The sequence below is a fragment of the Danio aesculapii genome, chromosome 7 (assembly GCF_903798145.1).
Source record: "Danio aesculapii chromosome 7, fDanAes4.1, whole genome shotgun sequence".
Lineage (NCBI taxonomy): Eukaryota > Metazoa > Chordata > Actinopteri > Cypriniformes > Danionidae > Danio > Danio aesculapii.
Window position 1 is genome coordinate 5,810,477 of NC_079441.1, and position 19,944 is coordinate 5,830,420.

Sequence of the window (19,944 nt, forward strand, 5' to 3'; positions counted from 1 at the left end):
TACTATACAATACATTACCATATTATACTATACCATTGTATACCATACAGTACTATACCATAACATACCATATTATACCATGCCATACTGTACTATACTATACTATACTATACCTTAACATATTATACTATACCATACTATACAGTACAGTACAATACTATACTATATTATACATTGCCATGCAATCAATACTATATCATACTACACTGTACTATGCCATATTATACCATACAGTACCATGCTATACTATACTATACTATAACATATTACACCATACTATACAATACTAGACTATACTATGCCACACAACACCATACTATACAATACTTTACCATATTATACTATACAATAACATACCATATTATACTATATCATACTATACTATACAATACAATACTACGCTATACTAGACATTGCCATGCTATCAATACTATACTATACCACACTGTACTATATCATATTATACCATATAATACCATGCTATACAAAACTTCACTGTAACATACTATACCATCCAATGCAGTACTAGACCATACAATACCACACTATACAATACTTTGCCATACAATACTATACAATAACATATCATATTATACCATACTATACTATACAGTACAATACTATGCTATACTAGACATTGCCATACTATCAATACTATACCATGCAACACTGTACTATACCATATTATACCATACAATAACATGTTAAAATATACTATACTATACCATACTATACCATAGTATACCACACAATACCATACTATACAATACTTTGCCATACTATACTATACCGTTGTATACCATACAATACTATACCATAACATATCATATTATACTATACCATACTATACTATACAGTACAATACTATGCTATACTAGATATTGCCATACTATCAATAATATACCATACTACACTGTACTATGCCATATTATACCATACAATACCATGTTATACTATACTAGACCATACTATACCATAGTATAACATACTATACAATAATTTGCCATACTATACTATACCATAAAGTAACATATTTTACTATACCATACTATTCTATAGTATACTATACTATGCCATACTATACCATTCTATACTATACTAAACTTGTGTGGTTTTGTGTTTGTGACATAATCGTGTGTGCATTTGACTGTTGATTTATAAGCAAACTTGTATATCAAACCATGTTTAAATTAAACCACACATCTTTCTGTGCTGCGCTTTGTGTCTGTCGCTCAGAAAACTGTAAATCAGGAGTTTAAACTGGCAAGACTGTAAAACACATGCAGACTGTTTGTTGTTTTAAGAGTAACTGAGGCACGAACGGTAAAGGCTCCGCCCTCTTCTATAAAAAGGGTGGGAAAGCAGCAGCTCATTTGCATTTAAAAACACACAAAAGCAGTATTTTCAGTATGATCAAGTAAATAAATAACAGTTTAGTTTATGAACCAATTCTCACTATTAACTACTGTCTTATTGCCTGCAAATTATTTATATCTTAAGCATTTATTATAAAATATGATAATATTTTATAATAATATGAAAAATATCATTTTACATCACTAATCCTACCCAATACCTAAATACTACCCTAATAACTTTAAATTAGCAGCAAATCAGTAGTTTATTGAGCTGAACGTTGTAGCAAATTATTTAATAATGGCAAGAATTGTACATTACAATAAAGTGTGATCAATTCAATAATTTTTAGAGATGTTTGAAGCTGAAACTTGACCAGACATACACTAGAATCTTTCAAGACTTGCTGTATATATAGTACATCTTATAAAAAGTCATAATAGTACATTGTAAAGTGTTTTTGTTGCTTTTTAGAGAAAGTGCAATAAAATAAAGTGCAATAGATGTACTAAATATACTGTATACACTGACTATTTCCATTAGGTGAATCCCTTTTGACCATAAATATTCTCCTAAATTAATGTATGAGAATTTATAGTCAGTATTTTAGCATTTATCAGTGCATTCACATGCTCATAATTGTTTTGGGCTCAGTTATTGGGAATGTTTTTCCTGTACTGAAGTGTAAGAGTGAAAGACTGAGTTGTGTTGTGAGTATATCTTCATTATTCATGACCCTCTCAGCGTCTGGCAGACCTTTGTTTCGCCGGATCACACACGACAAGAGTCTTTGTGGCAGTGAAACAGGGAAGTGTCGTCTTTCAGTGTCATTCATCAATCTGTGGTTGGTCAGACTCTCTCTTTAAGCTGACGTGCCCGTAGGCCAGCACCATTTAGAGGAAGTCACAGTTTTTATATAAAAACTGCAAGTTAAATGGAAATTGAAAAGAAAAAACAGTCAAGTGAAGGCAAGATTTATTGTCATTCCCCTACACTACCTGACAAAAGTCTTGTCGTCTATCTAAGTTTTAGGAACAACAGATAATAACTTGACTTCTAGTTGATCATTTGGTATCAGAAGTGGCTTATATGAAAGGCAAAGGCCTCTAGATTATGCTTATTTTGTCAAAATAAAACATGATCAGGCCTTGATTTTTAATTATTTAATTAGGACAGTAAGGTCTGACTTTGTTTAGACAAAAGTCTTGAACAGAAATAATGTCCAGTATAGAATATGTGGTCATGCTGCAGAGGAAACAGAATGAATATTGTGTCTGACTCCATCATGAGCTTGGAGGACTGCATCCATACATCTCTGCAATGACTCAAATCACTGATTAATAAAGTCATCTGGAACAGCAAAGAAAGCGATCCTGCAGGACTCCCAGAGTTCATCGTCAATGCCTCAAAACGTCAATTTAGATTCATCGTCAATGCCTCCTCCATCTTACCCCAGACATTAGATTAGATTAGATTAGATTAGATTCAACTTTATTGTCATTACACATGTACAAGTACAAGGCAACGAAATGCAGTTTAGGTCTAACCAGCAGTGCAATAGCAGCAAGTGCAGGATACAGGTATAAGTTATAAAGTGCAGTTATAGAAAAACTATGGTAATATTTACAGACGGATGTACTATCAACATTATATACAGGTTGTATTAGCTATGAACAGATTTACAATAAATGAATATATGTACAGGATACTATTAATAGCAGAAGTGTGCAGATAAACATAATTACAAATGTCCATGTGCTGTGGGTATGTACAGTTCAAATAAGTGAATCAGTGCAATGAATATGTGCAAACTTTAAATGTGCAAATGTTAAATAGTGCAGTGATTGTGAGGAGTATAAGTTAGAGGAGTGTGGGCGGTGTATTGGGGGGGGGGGGGGGGGGGGGGCAAAAGAGTTAGTGAGGGGCAGAGTTCAGAAGGAAGACAGCTCTGGGGAAAAAGCTGTTCCTCAGTCTGCTGGTTTTTGTCTGGGGGAGCCTGAAGCGCCTGCTGGAAGGCAGGAGAGAAAACAGCTCAATAATGTTCAAATCTGGTGACTGGGCTGGCCAATCCTGGAGCACCTTGACCTTCTTTGCATTCAGGATCTTTGATGCGGAAGTATGAGAAGGAGCGCTATCCTGCTGAAGAATTTGCCCTCTCCTGTGGTTTGTAATGTAATGGGCAGCACAAATGTCTTGATACCTCAGGCTGTTGATGTTGCCATCCGCTCTGCAGCTCTCTCGCACGCCCCCATACTAAATGTAACCACAAACCATGATTTTTCCATCACCAAACTTGACTGATTTCTATGAGTATCTTGGGTCCATGTGGGTTCCAGTAGGTCTTCTGCAGTATTTGTGATGATTGGGATGCAGTTCAACAGATGATTCATCTGAAAAATTCACCTTCTGCCACTTTTCCAAACGATCAATAGAAGTCAAGGTATTATTTGTTGCTCTTACAACTGTGATAGACGACAAGACTTTAGTCAGACAATGTACATGTGTAGATATAATAATAATTTATTTTACTAAAGAATTTTTTGTAAAAACAAATACTTTGGGTCAGCTTATTCATCAGTATTAGTTAGTATTCAATAATACATGCTAATTAGTTTAAAGTATTCACAGCTTAATGATCAAAACTGGCTAAACTAAACCTAAATTGAGAACCACTGATGTATTGATCCTAGTTTCAGTGGTTTCATGTTTACGCAGATATTTTTGGAGACGACTCTTGTGGTCGCAGAATTTACTTTGCTAGAATGAGAAAAATAAATAAAAGATCATACTGAGAAAACTCTGGTTTCATTAAATGTAGCCTGAGAGTCAGAAATAGAACCAAACTGATATTTATCATCTATAATAGACCATATCAGTTACACATATCAGTTAGCTGGTTTTAATCCTCATAAAGGTGCTGTATGTAAGTGTTTGACTCTTCTAAAGCATAAAAATAGCTTTATATATTTGCAGATATTTCAGAAGCATGCTAAATGAACATTCTTGTTTATCTGAAGAACAATGCTGAAGTCAGATATTCTGCTTTGAAAATGTACATTACATGCCGGAACGACTTCATCTTTGTTTTGATCACTTTAACCCGGCCAATGCCAGTTTAGCCAATTATCTTTTAGCGCCCCGGGTTGCCTTGCTGGAAAACAGCATATTTCATTAATTCAGTCAGTCAGGAAGGCTCTCAAAGCATGCCTTCATGACTGAAAATGTGACCTCCGGTGGACAGTAGCATCCTCTGAAATGAGACGCAGATTCAGAGTTTCACACGATGAGGGGGTTATTAGCAAATAATATAAATAGTACGAGCGTAAACATTAGGTGAGCAGGTTACAGTGTAACTCAATGCCCTAACAACATGCTACTGTGACGAGATACGCAGTGATGAGCAATTTGTCTATTTGCATCAGATGAAACATGACAGGGATGTAAACACAGCCATTCAGAAGCACAGAATATGCACCCACTGCACTCTAATGAAATGGTAAGGTTTATAATCGAATTAATACATATTAACCCTTTTTAACATTGTTAAATGTTGTAAAGTTCACTTTCAGAGGGTTTATTTTATGGTGAAGTATCTGCTGCTGCTTTCAGTAGTATGGCAATAAATGGCAGGTAAAATTACATTCAAACTCATTCATAACAATTCAGATTTTTAGCATTTAACTAAATAAAGTTTGTTTTGTTAACTTTATTTTTCATATATATATATATATATATATATATATATATATATATATATATATATATATATATATATATATATATATATATATATATATGTATTATTATTATTATTATTATTATTATTATTGAAGATTTCAAATTATATCACATATAAATATATATAAAGTGATCTTTTTGTAAAGGAAAATGCACACATATATATTTATTACATTTGTTCACAGGAGATACAAGTTATTATTGTTTTTATTTTCACATTGCGTTTTTAAAAATAATATTCACAAGAGATGCAAGTTATTTTCTAATTTCCACTCGATTATTTAAAATCAGTCATTTAAAGTATTTGGACGTGGAAATATTCATTTATTTTATTTGCAATAAATTTGTTATTTACTTAAAACTGAAATGTGACTTTTCACGTTTTAATTTCATGCTTTAATTTCAGTTGTTCAATAATAGTCAACAAATAATCATACAAATTTTGCTTCCATCTTAATATCACACAGATAAAAGATGAACTATGAGGGAAAAATAAATAACTTAAAAATAAAATAATTATTCGCTAATTAAAATCTGTGTGTTTTTATTCTTATATTTTAGGTCAAATATTCTTGCATACCTGAGAGATAAATGCACGTCAGTGGTTATTGAGGTGAAATTGAGGGCAGGAAAGTGACAAAACCAGTCAGACAAGAGAGAAAACACTTACTGAAACTAGTGTGTGTGTGTGTGTGTGTGTGTCAGATGTGGCCTGTGTTTTAAACCTCAGTGGATATTGTGGTTTCGGTGCAGAGAAGTGCAGACTGTGAGTTTTGCTGCGTCTGATTTCATTTAGTGCCTGAACTATGTTTTGAACTTAAAATATATTACTCGAAAAATAAAACAGATAATATTAAACTGAAATGAAAGACACATTTTTAATTGAATGATGTACTGCTTGAAATTTTTTTCAGTGCTCTTGGCAAACTGACTACCCTTTCGTTATGTTGGGGGCTGTTTTTGCCCAATTGACTTCCATTATAATGACGTTTTTTGATAGCAAACCCATGACCACATATAATCCTGCCCAGCACTTGCACACGTGATTTGTTAACCCCAAAACTAGCAATGTGAGCTAACAAATCCAATATGGTTAGTTGATTTCATTTGTACTTTAAGCTAAAATACATGCGAGTATTATTTTCACACACGTATTCAACTTGAAGATTTGTTCATTCCGCTGTTGCGACACCTGATAAATCGGAGACTGAATGGATGTAAAAGAAAATAACTAGTGGGAGAGCCTAGTAAACAGAACGCGGCTCGGACGCGCTGACGTCACTTGCTGCCGCATTGACGTGGCGGAGTGATGCAATCACGCTCGTGTTCTCAAGCGCAGCGCCGTTGATCGTGGCCGCCGCTCCAGCGCGTCAGTGATCCGCGGATTCGTTTCCCCGGTATGGAGGAGGAATCCGCAGACCCGTATCTTCCGTACGACGGCGGCGGAGGAGGAAACACGATCCCGCTGCAGGAGCTCAGCGGCAGAGGTACCGCTGTTATTCACCGCCATTAACCGATTATTAGCGTGAGCGCGCGCGCGTGCCTGCCTGCGTCATGTATGTTGTCAGTGTCGGAGATGCTCAGGGTGTGTGTGTAATGTAGTGTGTGTGTTAGAAGAGACAATGTTATTATATTATTAGAGGTTATTATATTATAACAATATTATTAGTGGCTGTGTGTTGTGCTATCAGTGTGTTGTAGCATTGAACGCGTCAAAAACGTGTTGCATTTACACACACACAACGCGACAGCACAATCTTAAATTGTGCGCATGTCTCTCCTTGTGTGTGTGCAGTTATTTATATGTATTTATCAGAATACAATATAGGTTATATGAAATTACAGATGAGACACACACACACACACATTATTGACTATGTTGTGATATCCGTGTGTTGTATAGCATTGCACTCGTGATAAACGTGTTGCATTGACACACACAAGACAACAAATATGGTCACAATCTTGTGTATATGTGTATGTGTATATGTGTATGTGTGTCTGTCTCTTTCAATGTGTGTGTGTAGTTGTTTATTTATTAGAGTACTATATAGCTTATATAAGATGACAGGAGACACACATAAGTGACTTGGTTGTGATATCAGAGTGTTGTATTGTATAGTTTAGCACTCGTCATAAACGTGTTGCATTTACACACACACACACACACACACATACACATATTAGTGACCGTGTGCTGTTAGCGTGTTGCATTGTTTAGCATATCATTCATCATGAATGCGTTGCATTTACACACAACGCGACAACACACTCCTACATATGTCTCTGTGTGTATGCGTGTAGTTAATTGTGTCTATCAGAATACTAAGTATGTTAAATGAGAAGACATTAGTGGCTTTGTGTTGTGTTGCATTGTTTAGCATATCATTCATCATAAATGTGTTGCATTTACACACAACGCGACAACACACTCTTAAATATGTATGCGCATGTCTCTCCCTGTGTGTGTGTAGTTATTTATGCGTTTATCACAATACTATATAGGCTAAATGAGAAGACAGAGGAGACAAACACATACACACACTAGTGGCTGTGTTGTGCTGTCAGTGTGTAGCATTGGGGCACAGGGTGTCCGGGAGGGTCTTAAAAAGTATTAAAAGTTGATAAATCAATTATGAGAAAATTAAGGCTCTTAAAAGTTATTAAAAAGTCTTATGGCCCGTTTCCACTGAGTGGTACGGTTTGGTTTGGTACACTTTTATGGCCGTTTTCACTGTCAAAAAGCGAACCGTACTACTTTTTCGGTACCAAACACGAGAAAAGGTACCAAAAGGTGAAGCTACACGCGCAGCTGAACGCTGATTGGTCACAGAGATAAGTCACGATCTCGCGGAGCTAGCCAGAATGAAAACAAAGGAACCGCCATGTTTTTTTTTAAATACACCGCCGAGATTTTACATGGAAATACTATATGCATATAATAACGAGCCATGGATGACCCGAGCTCAAACAAACCTTGCCGTTGTCTTGATGAACAGCCACAAAGCCCAGAAGAACAAAATCTGCCGTGTCCTGTTGTTGTTTTACGAGTCCGTCAAAGTGCGAGCAGTTTTCGCTTACTCCAGGGAGCTCGCGATTATTGTGTGATTATTGAAGTGTCTTCGATGTCTGATCCTTTCAGAAAAGAAAAGGACAAACGCGAGAGTGAAGCGCGAAACAAGGAGAAGCCCGACAAAACACAGGGGAAAACTGTTTCAGCAACCTGAATCACGAACAAACTGCCATGTTTATCTTCACCTTTTGAGTAATATGAACTCGGAATTACTCTCTAACAGAGGCTAAATGTGCTGCGGATTACAGACATAGATGAGAGGTCTGCTCTGACCGTGGGCTATGTTGCGTGTTGTTTTTGAACTCAAATAAATACTAAATATATGATGTGTGTAGTTTTTTTGTAATTGGTAACTTATCAGAGACTGTAAGGGGCTGTATGTGTTCATATATGTCCATTTATATATTTATTTTATATAATTTCAGACGTTACAGTAGGCTGTTTCGCTCTGTCATTGATCTGCAGTTATAATCAAATCCTGTTCATAGAAAAGTTAGTAATAAACATTTATACACAAGTATTTATATGTGTAAAGCATCTGTTTTGTTAGAAGTGTTTCTCATATGATATGTGAGCGACCTGTACAGCTTTACTGAAGACGTTTATTCGAGCGAAAATGATGTCGACTGAAAATCTCTGTCGTACACCACGCCCACCAAAAGGGTACTCTTGGTAATTGAAACGCAAGCCTGATAAAGGTGACCCGTACCATACTGTACCACTCAGTGGAAACGAGCCATTCGTCACGTTTTTATGAGCTCTTAAATTTTGTTCAAGCATTGTCCAAAGTGTTTGAGCAATAATATTTTTATTTATCTCGATCCACACAATTGGTTCGGGCCGGGCACGTCCTGCCAAGCTCCTCCATCCGGGTGATGTCACATGATTTGCGAAAAACGTGGGAAGGTGTGACGCTCTCCACATGTAGTGAAACCGTAGAGTGAAACAGATGGCAAAATGGGAAAATATAAGTTTGCGAACTCCTGGGGTCCGTTCTTCGTTACTTAGTTAGCTGGATTTGGATATTGACGATTTGACACGATCCAGGATAATTTCGTTCTTCAAAACTCATCTGAGTTTTGCTGTCATAGCAACAGTTCTGGTTGCTCAAACCTGCTTGGGAGCAGGTTCATTTAATATAAACAGGATTAGATTGGGTCAGTTCAAGCAAAGATAATACTGTAAGTATGTACCGAATTCTGATATTTTCTTACAGTAGTTTTACACACTTGGAAAATAGTAAATATATATATTTTTAACTATATATAAAGTTAAAAATATATATATTAATAAAGCGTATGCAATCTGCACTCTGAAATAAATGTACAAAGACTGCCACCAGCTGGTTCAAAGAGAAAATGTATTGATATGAACTTTTTAGATACAAACGTGTACATGCTCAATATTCGACTTTTTTAAAAAAGGATAATAATTTATGCAGTCATGCACGCGTTTTGACCGCTAATATGCCGGTGGTTTGAGGCTTCGCAAAAGTCGGACACATTTACCAATATTAAAATGCTAAATTAATTTATACAATTATTTCTTACACCAATTAAAAAAACTTGAGTAGGCCTAGGCTACTATAATAAAGAAAATCTTCTCTAAATGTAGAACTAAATACATTGATATGCATTAAAATACATGATGAATACTGTGTGACACATGAAAGTGTAAAGCCAGCAGCCCACAACAAATGTGGAAAGTTATTGCGTAACACACCATTTACTGCTAATTTGATGTCATTTTACTCACATGGACAATTGAATATTAATCAGATGATGTCATTACGCTGCTGTGCCGTCAGCCAATCGTTGCATTTCTGATCATGATTTCGATGATCAACAGAACTGTCCTTCACAACACTATCAGCGATCTCAGATCAGTTCTTCAAGACATTTTAATCTGATTCGCACACTTGTTTGAAGAACCAAATTAGCCAGAGATCAGTTATCAAGATTAATAGATCCAGGATCTGACAAATCATCTTAGATCATTTAAGAGAGGTATGAAGAACGGACCCCTGGTTGGAGAAAGACGAGTTTAAACAGTCTCAAACACTCTCAAACAACTGTGTAATCTATTCTTTCAAGGTTTGTTTCTTCCAAGCTTATCTGAGTTTTGTTGCTTTACTGTTAAATATTGATTTATTTAACCACAACTGTTTATTAAGTTAAAGGTTTGATACTGATTATAACTTGAAGTGGCGACGAGGTCTTAAACTATTTTGAGAAGGTCTTTAAGAAGGTCTTTAAAAATTCCTCAAAAGGTATTGAAATTTCCTTTAGGATTCTTACATATAGCCTGCAATAGTATAGCATATAACATCATAATTGTGTTGAATTTACAAACACGCACTACATAATGCTGCAACACATTCTTACATACACAAGCATGTCTCTCTATCTCTCGCGATTTATCTGTGTGTATGTGTGAGAGTTATTTAATCTGTAATTATGAGAGTATAAAATATATGTTGTCTTGTTGATTGTGTGTGGATCCTGCATTTGTTTTGATGTTCAACAAACCAAAAACATCAACAAAAACCTCGTTTACTGGAGTTGTTAATGTCATGCAGGTTGGTTGGGATATAATAATATCATATAAACATAATATGAGCACAATTTTGTATGTGTGTCTGTAGGGCTGGGCGATATTGCAAAAAAAATGTATCCCAATATCATCGTTCATATCATTTAATATCGATAGTTATTGAATATTTTTATTCAATCCATTTAAGAATATTAGGATTTTATTATTTAACAATTTTATTTTAATTTACCAACATCACTAAGGCAAATAGTTTTAATAGTTAACTAAATATCTGATCTCTTCATAATAAAATAAACATTAGTGTTCAAGAGTCTCTTAAACTTGATAAAATGTTACAAAGTGTGTGCGATGGTCAAGCATAAATACTGAACAATCAAAGCAAACTTTAAGGTGTGAATAATAATGATACAGTAAACCTCAAACTCTGTAAACAACACAAATTATGATCATCAAATCTGAGCTTTCAGGTAAAGGAACCATCCTTTATTCAAATACACACTGCAACTTGACAAATTGTGAAGTTGAATGACTACATTACCCCGATGCTAAAAACTGTTTCGGATAGGGAGCTAGGGGCTGGGATGCACAAGAAAAGTAACCAAAAAGCCACTCCGGCGACATCCTGGCATCCTTTTTCATTTGCAATCTCCTCACTGCTGCTATACAGCACTCATTTTCGCATGTGTTTTTATTCTAACCTGAAGTGAAAAGCGTGTGCGCGTGGTTTTCTTCACCATTTACAATGGACTTTGCGCTCGCACTCCTCTGGCGTCTCTTGTAACTAGGTGACCACCAACCATTTTCTCAGAGGATGACAAATATATATAAATATATTTATCTACTATTTTGTACAATTTTGTCCTTTAATACAAACAGACAGATATAAAACTGTATATTTACACAACATGAGCAACCCCTTTGATTGATCACGCGCTCAACAGAAAAGGCTGCGATTGGCTCTACGCTCTTCACAGATGAGTGACAGTGATAAACGGCAGCAGCGATCACAGCTGATCCTTGATGGACACGGTGGAGAAACTCTGCAGACACACGATCGAGTCTATCCAGAAGCATCGCTGTAACAGCCGAGAGGAGAGGAAAAGTCACGCCAGCAGGTCAAATGGGCCACAGTGAGAGAGGGAGAGAAATTAGTTTATTTTCATTCTCTCAATCGCAGTGAAATAGGGGCTACTGCTGTATGTGTCAGTGACTGTCTAGAAAACACACACGCAGCGAAATTGTGTAGAGTTTCTGCGTTTTTAAGTAGTTGGAGCGTTGTAAATACTCTCCTCCCTCACCATAGTAAGCTACGGCGACATACCGCATATGAGATAAATGACGTCAGTGCATAATAACCGGTTATGATTATTACTGAACTGATACCGAATTGATTACGTCTGCATCGCGGTGCACTGAAGAAACAAATTTTGACACCTCTACTAAAGACACAATTAAATTAAAACCTATGCTAAATTAATAAAGGTATAGTTAAAATTCTGATGAAAGCACACGACTAAATGAAAACATTTACAAAAGTAATAATAATAAAAAAGAAGAAAATAACCATAAACTAGGGCTGCACAATAATGGGAAAATAGCTCACATTGCAATATATATTATTTATATTTATTTTATTTTGTTATTTATTTATTTGTGATGAACAATCAAGCCTGAAATTATTCATACCTCTGGCAAATTCTGACTTAAAATGACTTTTGTTCAACCAGCAAGTTTTGTTTTTGTTTTTTGTTGTTTTTACCAGAAATTACACAATTGATATAATTCAATAAAATTAATCTCTATTAAAGCTACAAAAAATACAATTTCTTCTGCCTGAAGGATTTACACTTCCTTGAAATAGTCAAACAGGCCTTAAAAACACATGCAAATAATTAACCTTTAATCTATTATAGATTAAACTTTCGCAGTGACTCCTCAAATCACATGTTCTCAACTGGTAGTTTATCTGAGAGTCTACTAATTCACATTGCAGATGCTGTGACGTGACTATTGGGAATGCACACATTGCGATATCGATACTGAAACTATATTGTGGAGCCCTACTATAGACTCAAGAGATTCTGACAGTGGCAGAGATGTTGAATATATCCGTCATTCATAATTCATATTCATTTCAACAGGATACACGTTTTGCTCTCCTCTGTGTGCAGTAATGTGTTAATGGAGGATGACTTGACGAATAACCGCCACCGCGCTCTCAGGCTCATTATAATCGATTAATTGCATTTGCAGTGTTTCCATTAAGCATGCTTGAAGTTTCAGCGAGTGCTGGGCATTTAGAGTTCAGACTTCAGTTTTAGTGTGAGCAACACCAGCAGAAAATAATAGATGGCAGAGGTGAGATTTACAATTATGGTTGTCAAAAATATCTAATTTGGTATCAGTCGGTGCAAAAATGTTAAATGTGTACATTTTTCACTAACATTTGAGTGATGTTGGAAATGGATATTATTAAAATGTCAGTATCGAACTCGATACTTTTGACAACCCTTAAAAGTATTGAATTCGGTACAAATCGGTACTGAAAATTGAAAAATGTACATTTTCCACTGACATTTAAGCGATGTTGAGCGCTTTCTTAACCACAGTTGATTGGTGTGTCAATGACTGTGGTTGTCCGCTTAAATGTTAGCGACAAATGGACATTTTTATATTTTCAGTACCGATTGGTACCCAACTCGATACTTTTGAGGGTTGTCACAAGTATCAAGTTTGGTACCAATCAATTAAAAATGTCCAATTTCCACTAAAATTTGAGTGATTTGAGCATTTTCTTAAACACAGCTGATGGCTAATGGACGTTTTTAAAATTTCAGTACCGATTGGTACCAAACTCAATACTTTTGACAACCCTCAAATCTATAAAATTTGCTACAAATCAGTACTGAAAATATTAAAACGTCAATTTTTCGTTAACTTCTGAGCAATGTTGAGTGCTTTCTTAAACACTGCTGATTGTCCATTGTCCAAATGTTGGTACCAAACTCGATACTTTTGACAACCCTCAAAAGTATCATATTTGGTACAAATTGGTACTGAAAATTGAAAAACTGAAACTGTCCATTTTCTGTTAACATTTGAGCAATGTTGTGCTCTTTTTTTAAACACAGCTGTTTGGCCATTGAGTCAATGAATGTGATTTGGCCAGACAAATGTTAGCGTGAAATGGACAATTTTAAAATTTCAGTACCGAACTGGATACTTTAGACATCCCTTAAAAGTATCAAATTCGTAACAAATCAGTACTGAATTTTTAAAATCGTCCATTTTTGCTCACATTTGATTGATGTTGAGCACTTTCCTAAACACAGCTGGATGGCCATTGTGTCAATGATTGGCTGATCAAAGGTTAGCAGGAAATGGACTATTGTAAAATGTCAGTACCAAACTCGATACTTTTGACAACCCATAAAACTGTCTAATTTGGTACAAATAGTTAATGTAAAGATAAAAATGTCCATTTTCTGCTAACATTATAGAGACGTTGAGTGCTTTCAACACAGCTTATTGGCCATTGTGTCATTGACTGTAATTGGCCGATCAAATGTTAGTGGGAATTGGACGTTTTAAAATGTCAGTACCGAATTCTATACTTTTGACAGCCAAAACCCTATATGAGAATTTGATTCAGAAAGAGTCGTAATGAGATTTATGTCAGACTCTTTGATCATAAACAAAATTTTGGAGCTACAATTTTAAATGTTGTCACATGAATGTGATTTTTCATGGAAATGCTTATTGCTGTCTTTGCCTATTGAAGTATAAGTTTGTAATAAACAAGAAATATTTTTTAAAAATTGCATCAGATTCTTCAAGTCTGCATGAACAGGACAGGAAGTTGCTTTTATTTTAGTATGTTATTGTACTTCCAACTAAAACTGAATATTAAGTAGAGGTGGCGCTTAATTTTGTGCATCATTTTGTCGTAGCAAACCAAAGATAAGAGTGGCGTGGCTAAGGTTATTGATACACAGTTGCTATGGAAACACTCAGGTTGATGTCAACAAAAGGACCGCCACTCCAGACACAGATGGTCAGACTTTGATTGAAGATTACCAAACCAAACTTTTTTTCCCCATGGATTAACTCGCGCTGATTCATTATTAACTCTACGAATAACAATGCGCGCTATCAAAATAATATTGTACATTTGATTTAACGTGGACTTTAAGCCTATGCCGAGCTCTAAACTAATGTTTGTGAGCATGTTATATGATATTTCTCATTGATATGATCATTTTAAAAAGAAAAAATAGTTATACTTAAAGTTAAAATAGTGGGATGTATTAACAAAAACAATAAAAAAATGGATTTAAAACAGCAAAAATGTAGCATCACTATTTATTTGTATATTTGTAGGTCATGATAACTAAAGCTGTAGTTTCTCACTACTGTAGTAAAATGCAGCCCAGTTATTGGATTACTTTGTGTGTGTGTGTGTGTGTGTGTGTGTGTGTGTGTGTGTGTGTGTGTGGTGTGTGTGTGTGTGTGTGTGTGTGTGTGTGTGTGTGTGTGTGTGTGTGTGTGTGTGTGTGTGTGTGTGTGTATATATATATATATATATATATATATATATATATATATATATATATATATATATATATATATATATATATATATATATATATATATATATTATAGGTGGGCATAGATAAATTTTTAAAATCTAGATTAAAATGGCTCGTTTGAATTCTCCCGAAGGCATTCAGAATATGTGTGCTACCCAAATAATAAGTCTTTGAGAACGGGTTTCTCCAGCCAGGTGACTCATTAGACCAGGGGCCAAGCGGCAACCTCCCGCTCTCTCTCGGGAAGCCAATACGGAAGTAACTGAAACTGCAATTCATCAAAATTCCGCTAGTCCTGGCTCCATAATAGAGCAAGTGGCAATTGAGCCCACTGTTAGAATGGCCAATTTTACAACAGAAAAAAAGGTGTTTACAGCCTGGTACAAAGAACGATTTTGGTTCATATAGCTATTATTACCCTCCATGACAACTGTGAGGGGGGTGAATGTTTTTATAACTCATCCATTTCCTTTATATTAGGTCATATTAAGTTTGCATAATTAAGGGCGTGGCCACTTGAGTGACAGCTAGGTCTCGCTGGTCGCCGTCACTTCACCTCAGCTGAATCCGGCAGATTAGCCACTGATCTCGGCATATTCATCGTATTTTTGTGTTGTTTTATGTGGCTTTACACAGCCAGCTGCCTTTTGGACTTATTTCTTACAATTATCAGATGATATGGGATGCTGTGTGCACTTAATTGTGCTCACAAACCATTCACGTGGTCTCCGTTTCCCATGTGAGTAAAGTTATATACTTGTATACCATCTCTATAAATGTCTTTGTTTTATTTAAGATCATTTATCATTAATATATTTCTTTAGACCCGTAAAGCACTCCAGAATCTGGCAGATTGATTAGCTGTAGGCTCTAGAACAGTCATCTGAAGCGTTATCATACAGTGTTATGCTGGAGTTCATCAATAGTCCTGCATTTACTAACACACACTAGATTTGAAGTGTTTGGAAGTAATTTGCGTTTTCCTCCTGTAGAAAAACATCATAAGAACAATGTTTAGTGGCTCTGTGTATTACCACAGTGTTTTTAAAAGTCTAAACACTTTATTGATATAGTGTACAGCCAAGCACATGTGGTCAGAACACAAACGAGTCGCAGGTAATAGAGTATCAAGCGTTTCTCCCAAAGTAAAGTCTGTCTGCCAGGTCTAAGCAAACTGCCAGCAGGTGTCTGTAGCTCCGCCCACTCTCCGCCTCTTTGCCCTAGTTTGGTATCCCGCCGTGGGTGCGATGACGCGCGAACAAAATGGCGACGGTTGGCCGCGCCTACTTGTGGCTTCTTTTGCAGTGTTCAGAAACCTATGGGTGACGTCACGGATGCTCCGTCCATATATTTTACAGTCTATGCCAGGGGCTCATCTCCTGTTTCCAAAATGCATCACAAACTGCTTGAGAAACTGTTCTACTGTGATAATTGGTGATGAAAATAAATGTTGTTCAATAGGATGTACTTGTGTTTACTAACTGTTTATTCGGTTAAACATGAATGTTAAACTGTAGGCCTACATAAGCTCCAAACAGAGATTTCATGCTTGCTTTTGATGTACGCACATACAGATAATGCTGTTTCTCAATGCCAAATTCAGCCCTGACGGTGTGTCAAACATTGCATGTTTACATGGGCAACAATACTTTAATACGATTTTAATATGATTAAAACAATACTCTGATTAAGAGTCTACCATGTAAACAGAGAATTTTGATCACCTTAATGTGACTAAAGTTATAACTGAACTAAACAGAAATGGAGTTAAGACATGTGGAGTGCAGATATTAGTGGCATTACTGAAGTAAACACTGCAATCCAACTATTACCGTCATGTAGGACTTTTCGCCATATTTTCAGACAAGATCCAAGACACAGGCGGCTGTCTGTAAAGGACCGCACACAAAACACACACACAAACACACGCGCGCACACACCGCGAAATGCGGAAGTTTTTTCCTTTACGTTTGGCGAGCGTTATTACATTCCACAACACTCTCACCAGTCCTTACTCCTTATTTGCGTCTAATACCCCAGTTTGTCACGACGGCATGACGATTCTGCAGCTTAAGTCAGGCATCCTGCCGGTTTTGATTCAGAAGGGCACTTTGTTTGTCAGACGGCTCACTGGTCAGGTATACATCCGCGCTAAACTATCAAGGTGAAAGTCATCATAGCTTGCCTAGAATAGACCCAGCTCCCAACCCAACTTTGAGAATAGATTAATGGCGATAATTTTTTTTAATCGCGCGATAAGAGTCTCGAGTTAACGCAGCCATTAACACCGATAACAGCCCAGCACTAATATATATATATATATATATATATATATATATTGGGTTTTTTGTACTATGCTTTTAATGATTTTGATATAGAAATGAAGTGACTTGTTATGAACAGATCATTGAATAAATGACTCAAACACACAAATGTTCAGCTCTAGCTTTGTCTGGAAGAATTTTGCCTGGTAAAACAGAATAACAGACATTATTGTGTTTAAAGTCTTTTCGTTGTTGTTGAACTGCTGTGTACAGTCAATATTTGCGATGGTGCTCATGTGCGAACATCATTAAAACCGTAATCATGATTTTATGCTGGTGATAAATATCACTCAGCCCTAGTATGTTTCCTGTGGTATTCGATTTGTCAACTAGGAGCCTAAATATATGTAATGTACACATGCACAACAACTGGGCTTAATTACAAAAAAAGTGTTGTATTCCATAAATTTTTCATATACATCTGTCTATTAATAACATCAAAAATCTGATATTCTGCAAAAATGTCATGGTTGTAGTTCTGTTTAATGGCATTACATTAATAGTAAATGTTGCTGATTTGTGAGTTTAAAACCTGTTTTCTGTAAACTAGGTTAAACTACCATCGGCTGTGTGTGTGTTAACCAAATTGCGCTGTATCGTCCCACTTTTGGGGTGTTTTTTACTTTTAATATTTCTCATATGCAGCAGAAACTGCGGTGCTTATCAGTTCCGTCACAAAATTGCAACCATTTTGGCTCTGTTTACAACTGACATAAACCCTTGTGTGCTGTTAGGGATGTTTTCATCCACTTTGAGGTTATATTTTGAGTCTTAATTTGGCCACGACTTTCTGTTTCAGCAACTGGAGTGATTTTTGGTTTTATTTTGACACATATTTTGGGAAAATGCTTTGAAATTCTTGCAAAAATTCAACAATACACAAATCGACTACCCTTTGGTTATGTTGGTGGCTGTTTTTGCCCCATTGACTTCCATTATGATCACATTTTTTTGATTGCAAAGCCATGACAGCATATAATCATGCATTCTCGATTGATTCTAATATTAAATGAGTATTCTCAGAACTACAATGTTACCTCAGATGCATTTAAAGGGCACCTACTATGCACAAATCACTTTTATAAGGGGTTTAAACACAGTTGTGTGTCAGCAGTGTGTGAATATAACCAGCTACTAATGATAAAAATTAATTAATTCCATTTGTTTATAATCAGACTTGATATAAATAGTCTGCAGAAACACTTTGATTGACATTCTCCCTTTGTACGTGTCATCAGAGAGGGAAAGCCCCGCCCACTAGTGACCATCTCTCCCTCATTAGCATAAACCGTTAGTCTTGTTTTTCAATCTGCCACTATGCTGACACACAGGCATCTGTAGCTCCACCCTCATTTGAAAATGGCACAATCTCATTTGAATTTAAAGCGACCGTCCCCAAAATGACAAGGGGCAGATGTGAAATGCATATAAATGCGTTTATTTCTGATTCCACTGTCAAAAGTCAAAAAATTAGCCACCCTTAGCAAGTATAATGAAGTTGCGCATGCAATGTGAACAGCCCATACAGCTTTCTTTATTGCCATGTTGCCAGATTTAGCTATTTTAAACATTTTGTCATCGTTTGTTTACTTCTAAAATGATAAGTGCATTAATAAACTGGAAGGAAGGAGAGGTTTGAACTTACTTTGGTTGCATAATTCAGTGAATGTTTTGCTTTTGTATTTTCACAGCAATATCTGGCAACATTGCATCGCCCGCACTTAAACTGACAGGCAGCAATAAAAAAGGAGGCGCCCAGATAATTTACTGCTGAGGAGATGCAGCGATCATCACGATATTATCTGCTTGAACAGTAGCATGAGTATGATGAACTCTCGTTTAGCAGATCTGTCAAACACTAGAATGAGGGCTGTGCTGCTTCATCAGGTTTAGATGTCTGCTAATCATTTATAAAGTCACGCTTCAGTTATTTGATTAAAATATGAGCACTCGATAATGATGTTATACCTGGTGTCATTTCAGCTCCACTCCTAACCTCAGTGAATGAGTCATGTGTGCTTCCTGCGGGTTTGAGTCTTTGCTTGTTGCTCTTATTAATAACCACAAACACACACACACACACTTTTTGTCTCACTCGTGGAGGTGCTGAAAGAGGCCTGTGTTTCTCCGTCACATGATTCTGCATTAACACTTGTGTTCAGAGAATTACACACTTCGTCTGCCGTTTGTGTGTGTGCATGAGTCTGCTTTCTTTGAGAGTGTGTGTGTGTGTGTGTGTGTGTGTGTGTGTGTGTGTGTGAGACGTGTGGTTCTGCGTCAGTGAATGAGCAGGCAGGTTTAGGGTTGTGTC

The 19,944-nt window shown here is 36.2% G+C and overlaps 1 protein-coding gene across 5 annotated transcripts in view; it reads left to right on the forward strand.

Annotated features, from left to right (window-relative positions):
* The window catches only part of clcn3 (chloride channel 3), a 97,963-nt gene that overhangs the window by 21,683 nt on the left and 56,336 nt on the right, over positions 1-19,944 (forward strand). Inside the window, exon 1 of one of the 5 annotated variants that reach the window (XM_056460976.1) lies at positions 6,403-6,581. The exons of the other annotated variants lie outside the window; for them this stretch is intronic. Within the exon in view, the coding sequence (XP_056316951.1) occupies positions 6,494-6,581 (88 nt within the window). The 5' untranslated portion in view covers positions 6,403-6,493. Of the gene's footprint in view, positions 1-6,402; positions 6,582-19,944 lie in introns of those variants that run through there. 5 annotated transcript variants of the gene reach the window in all.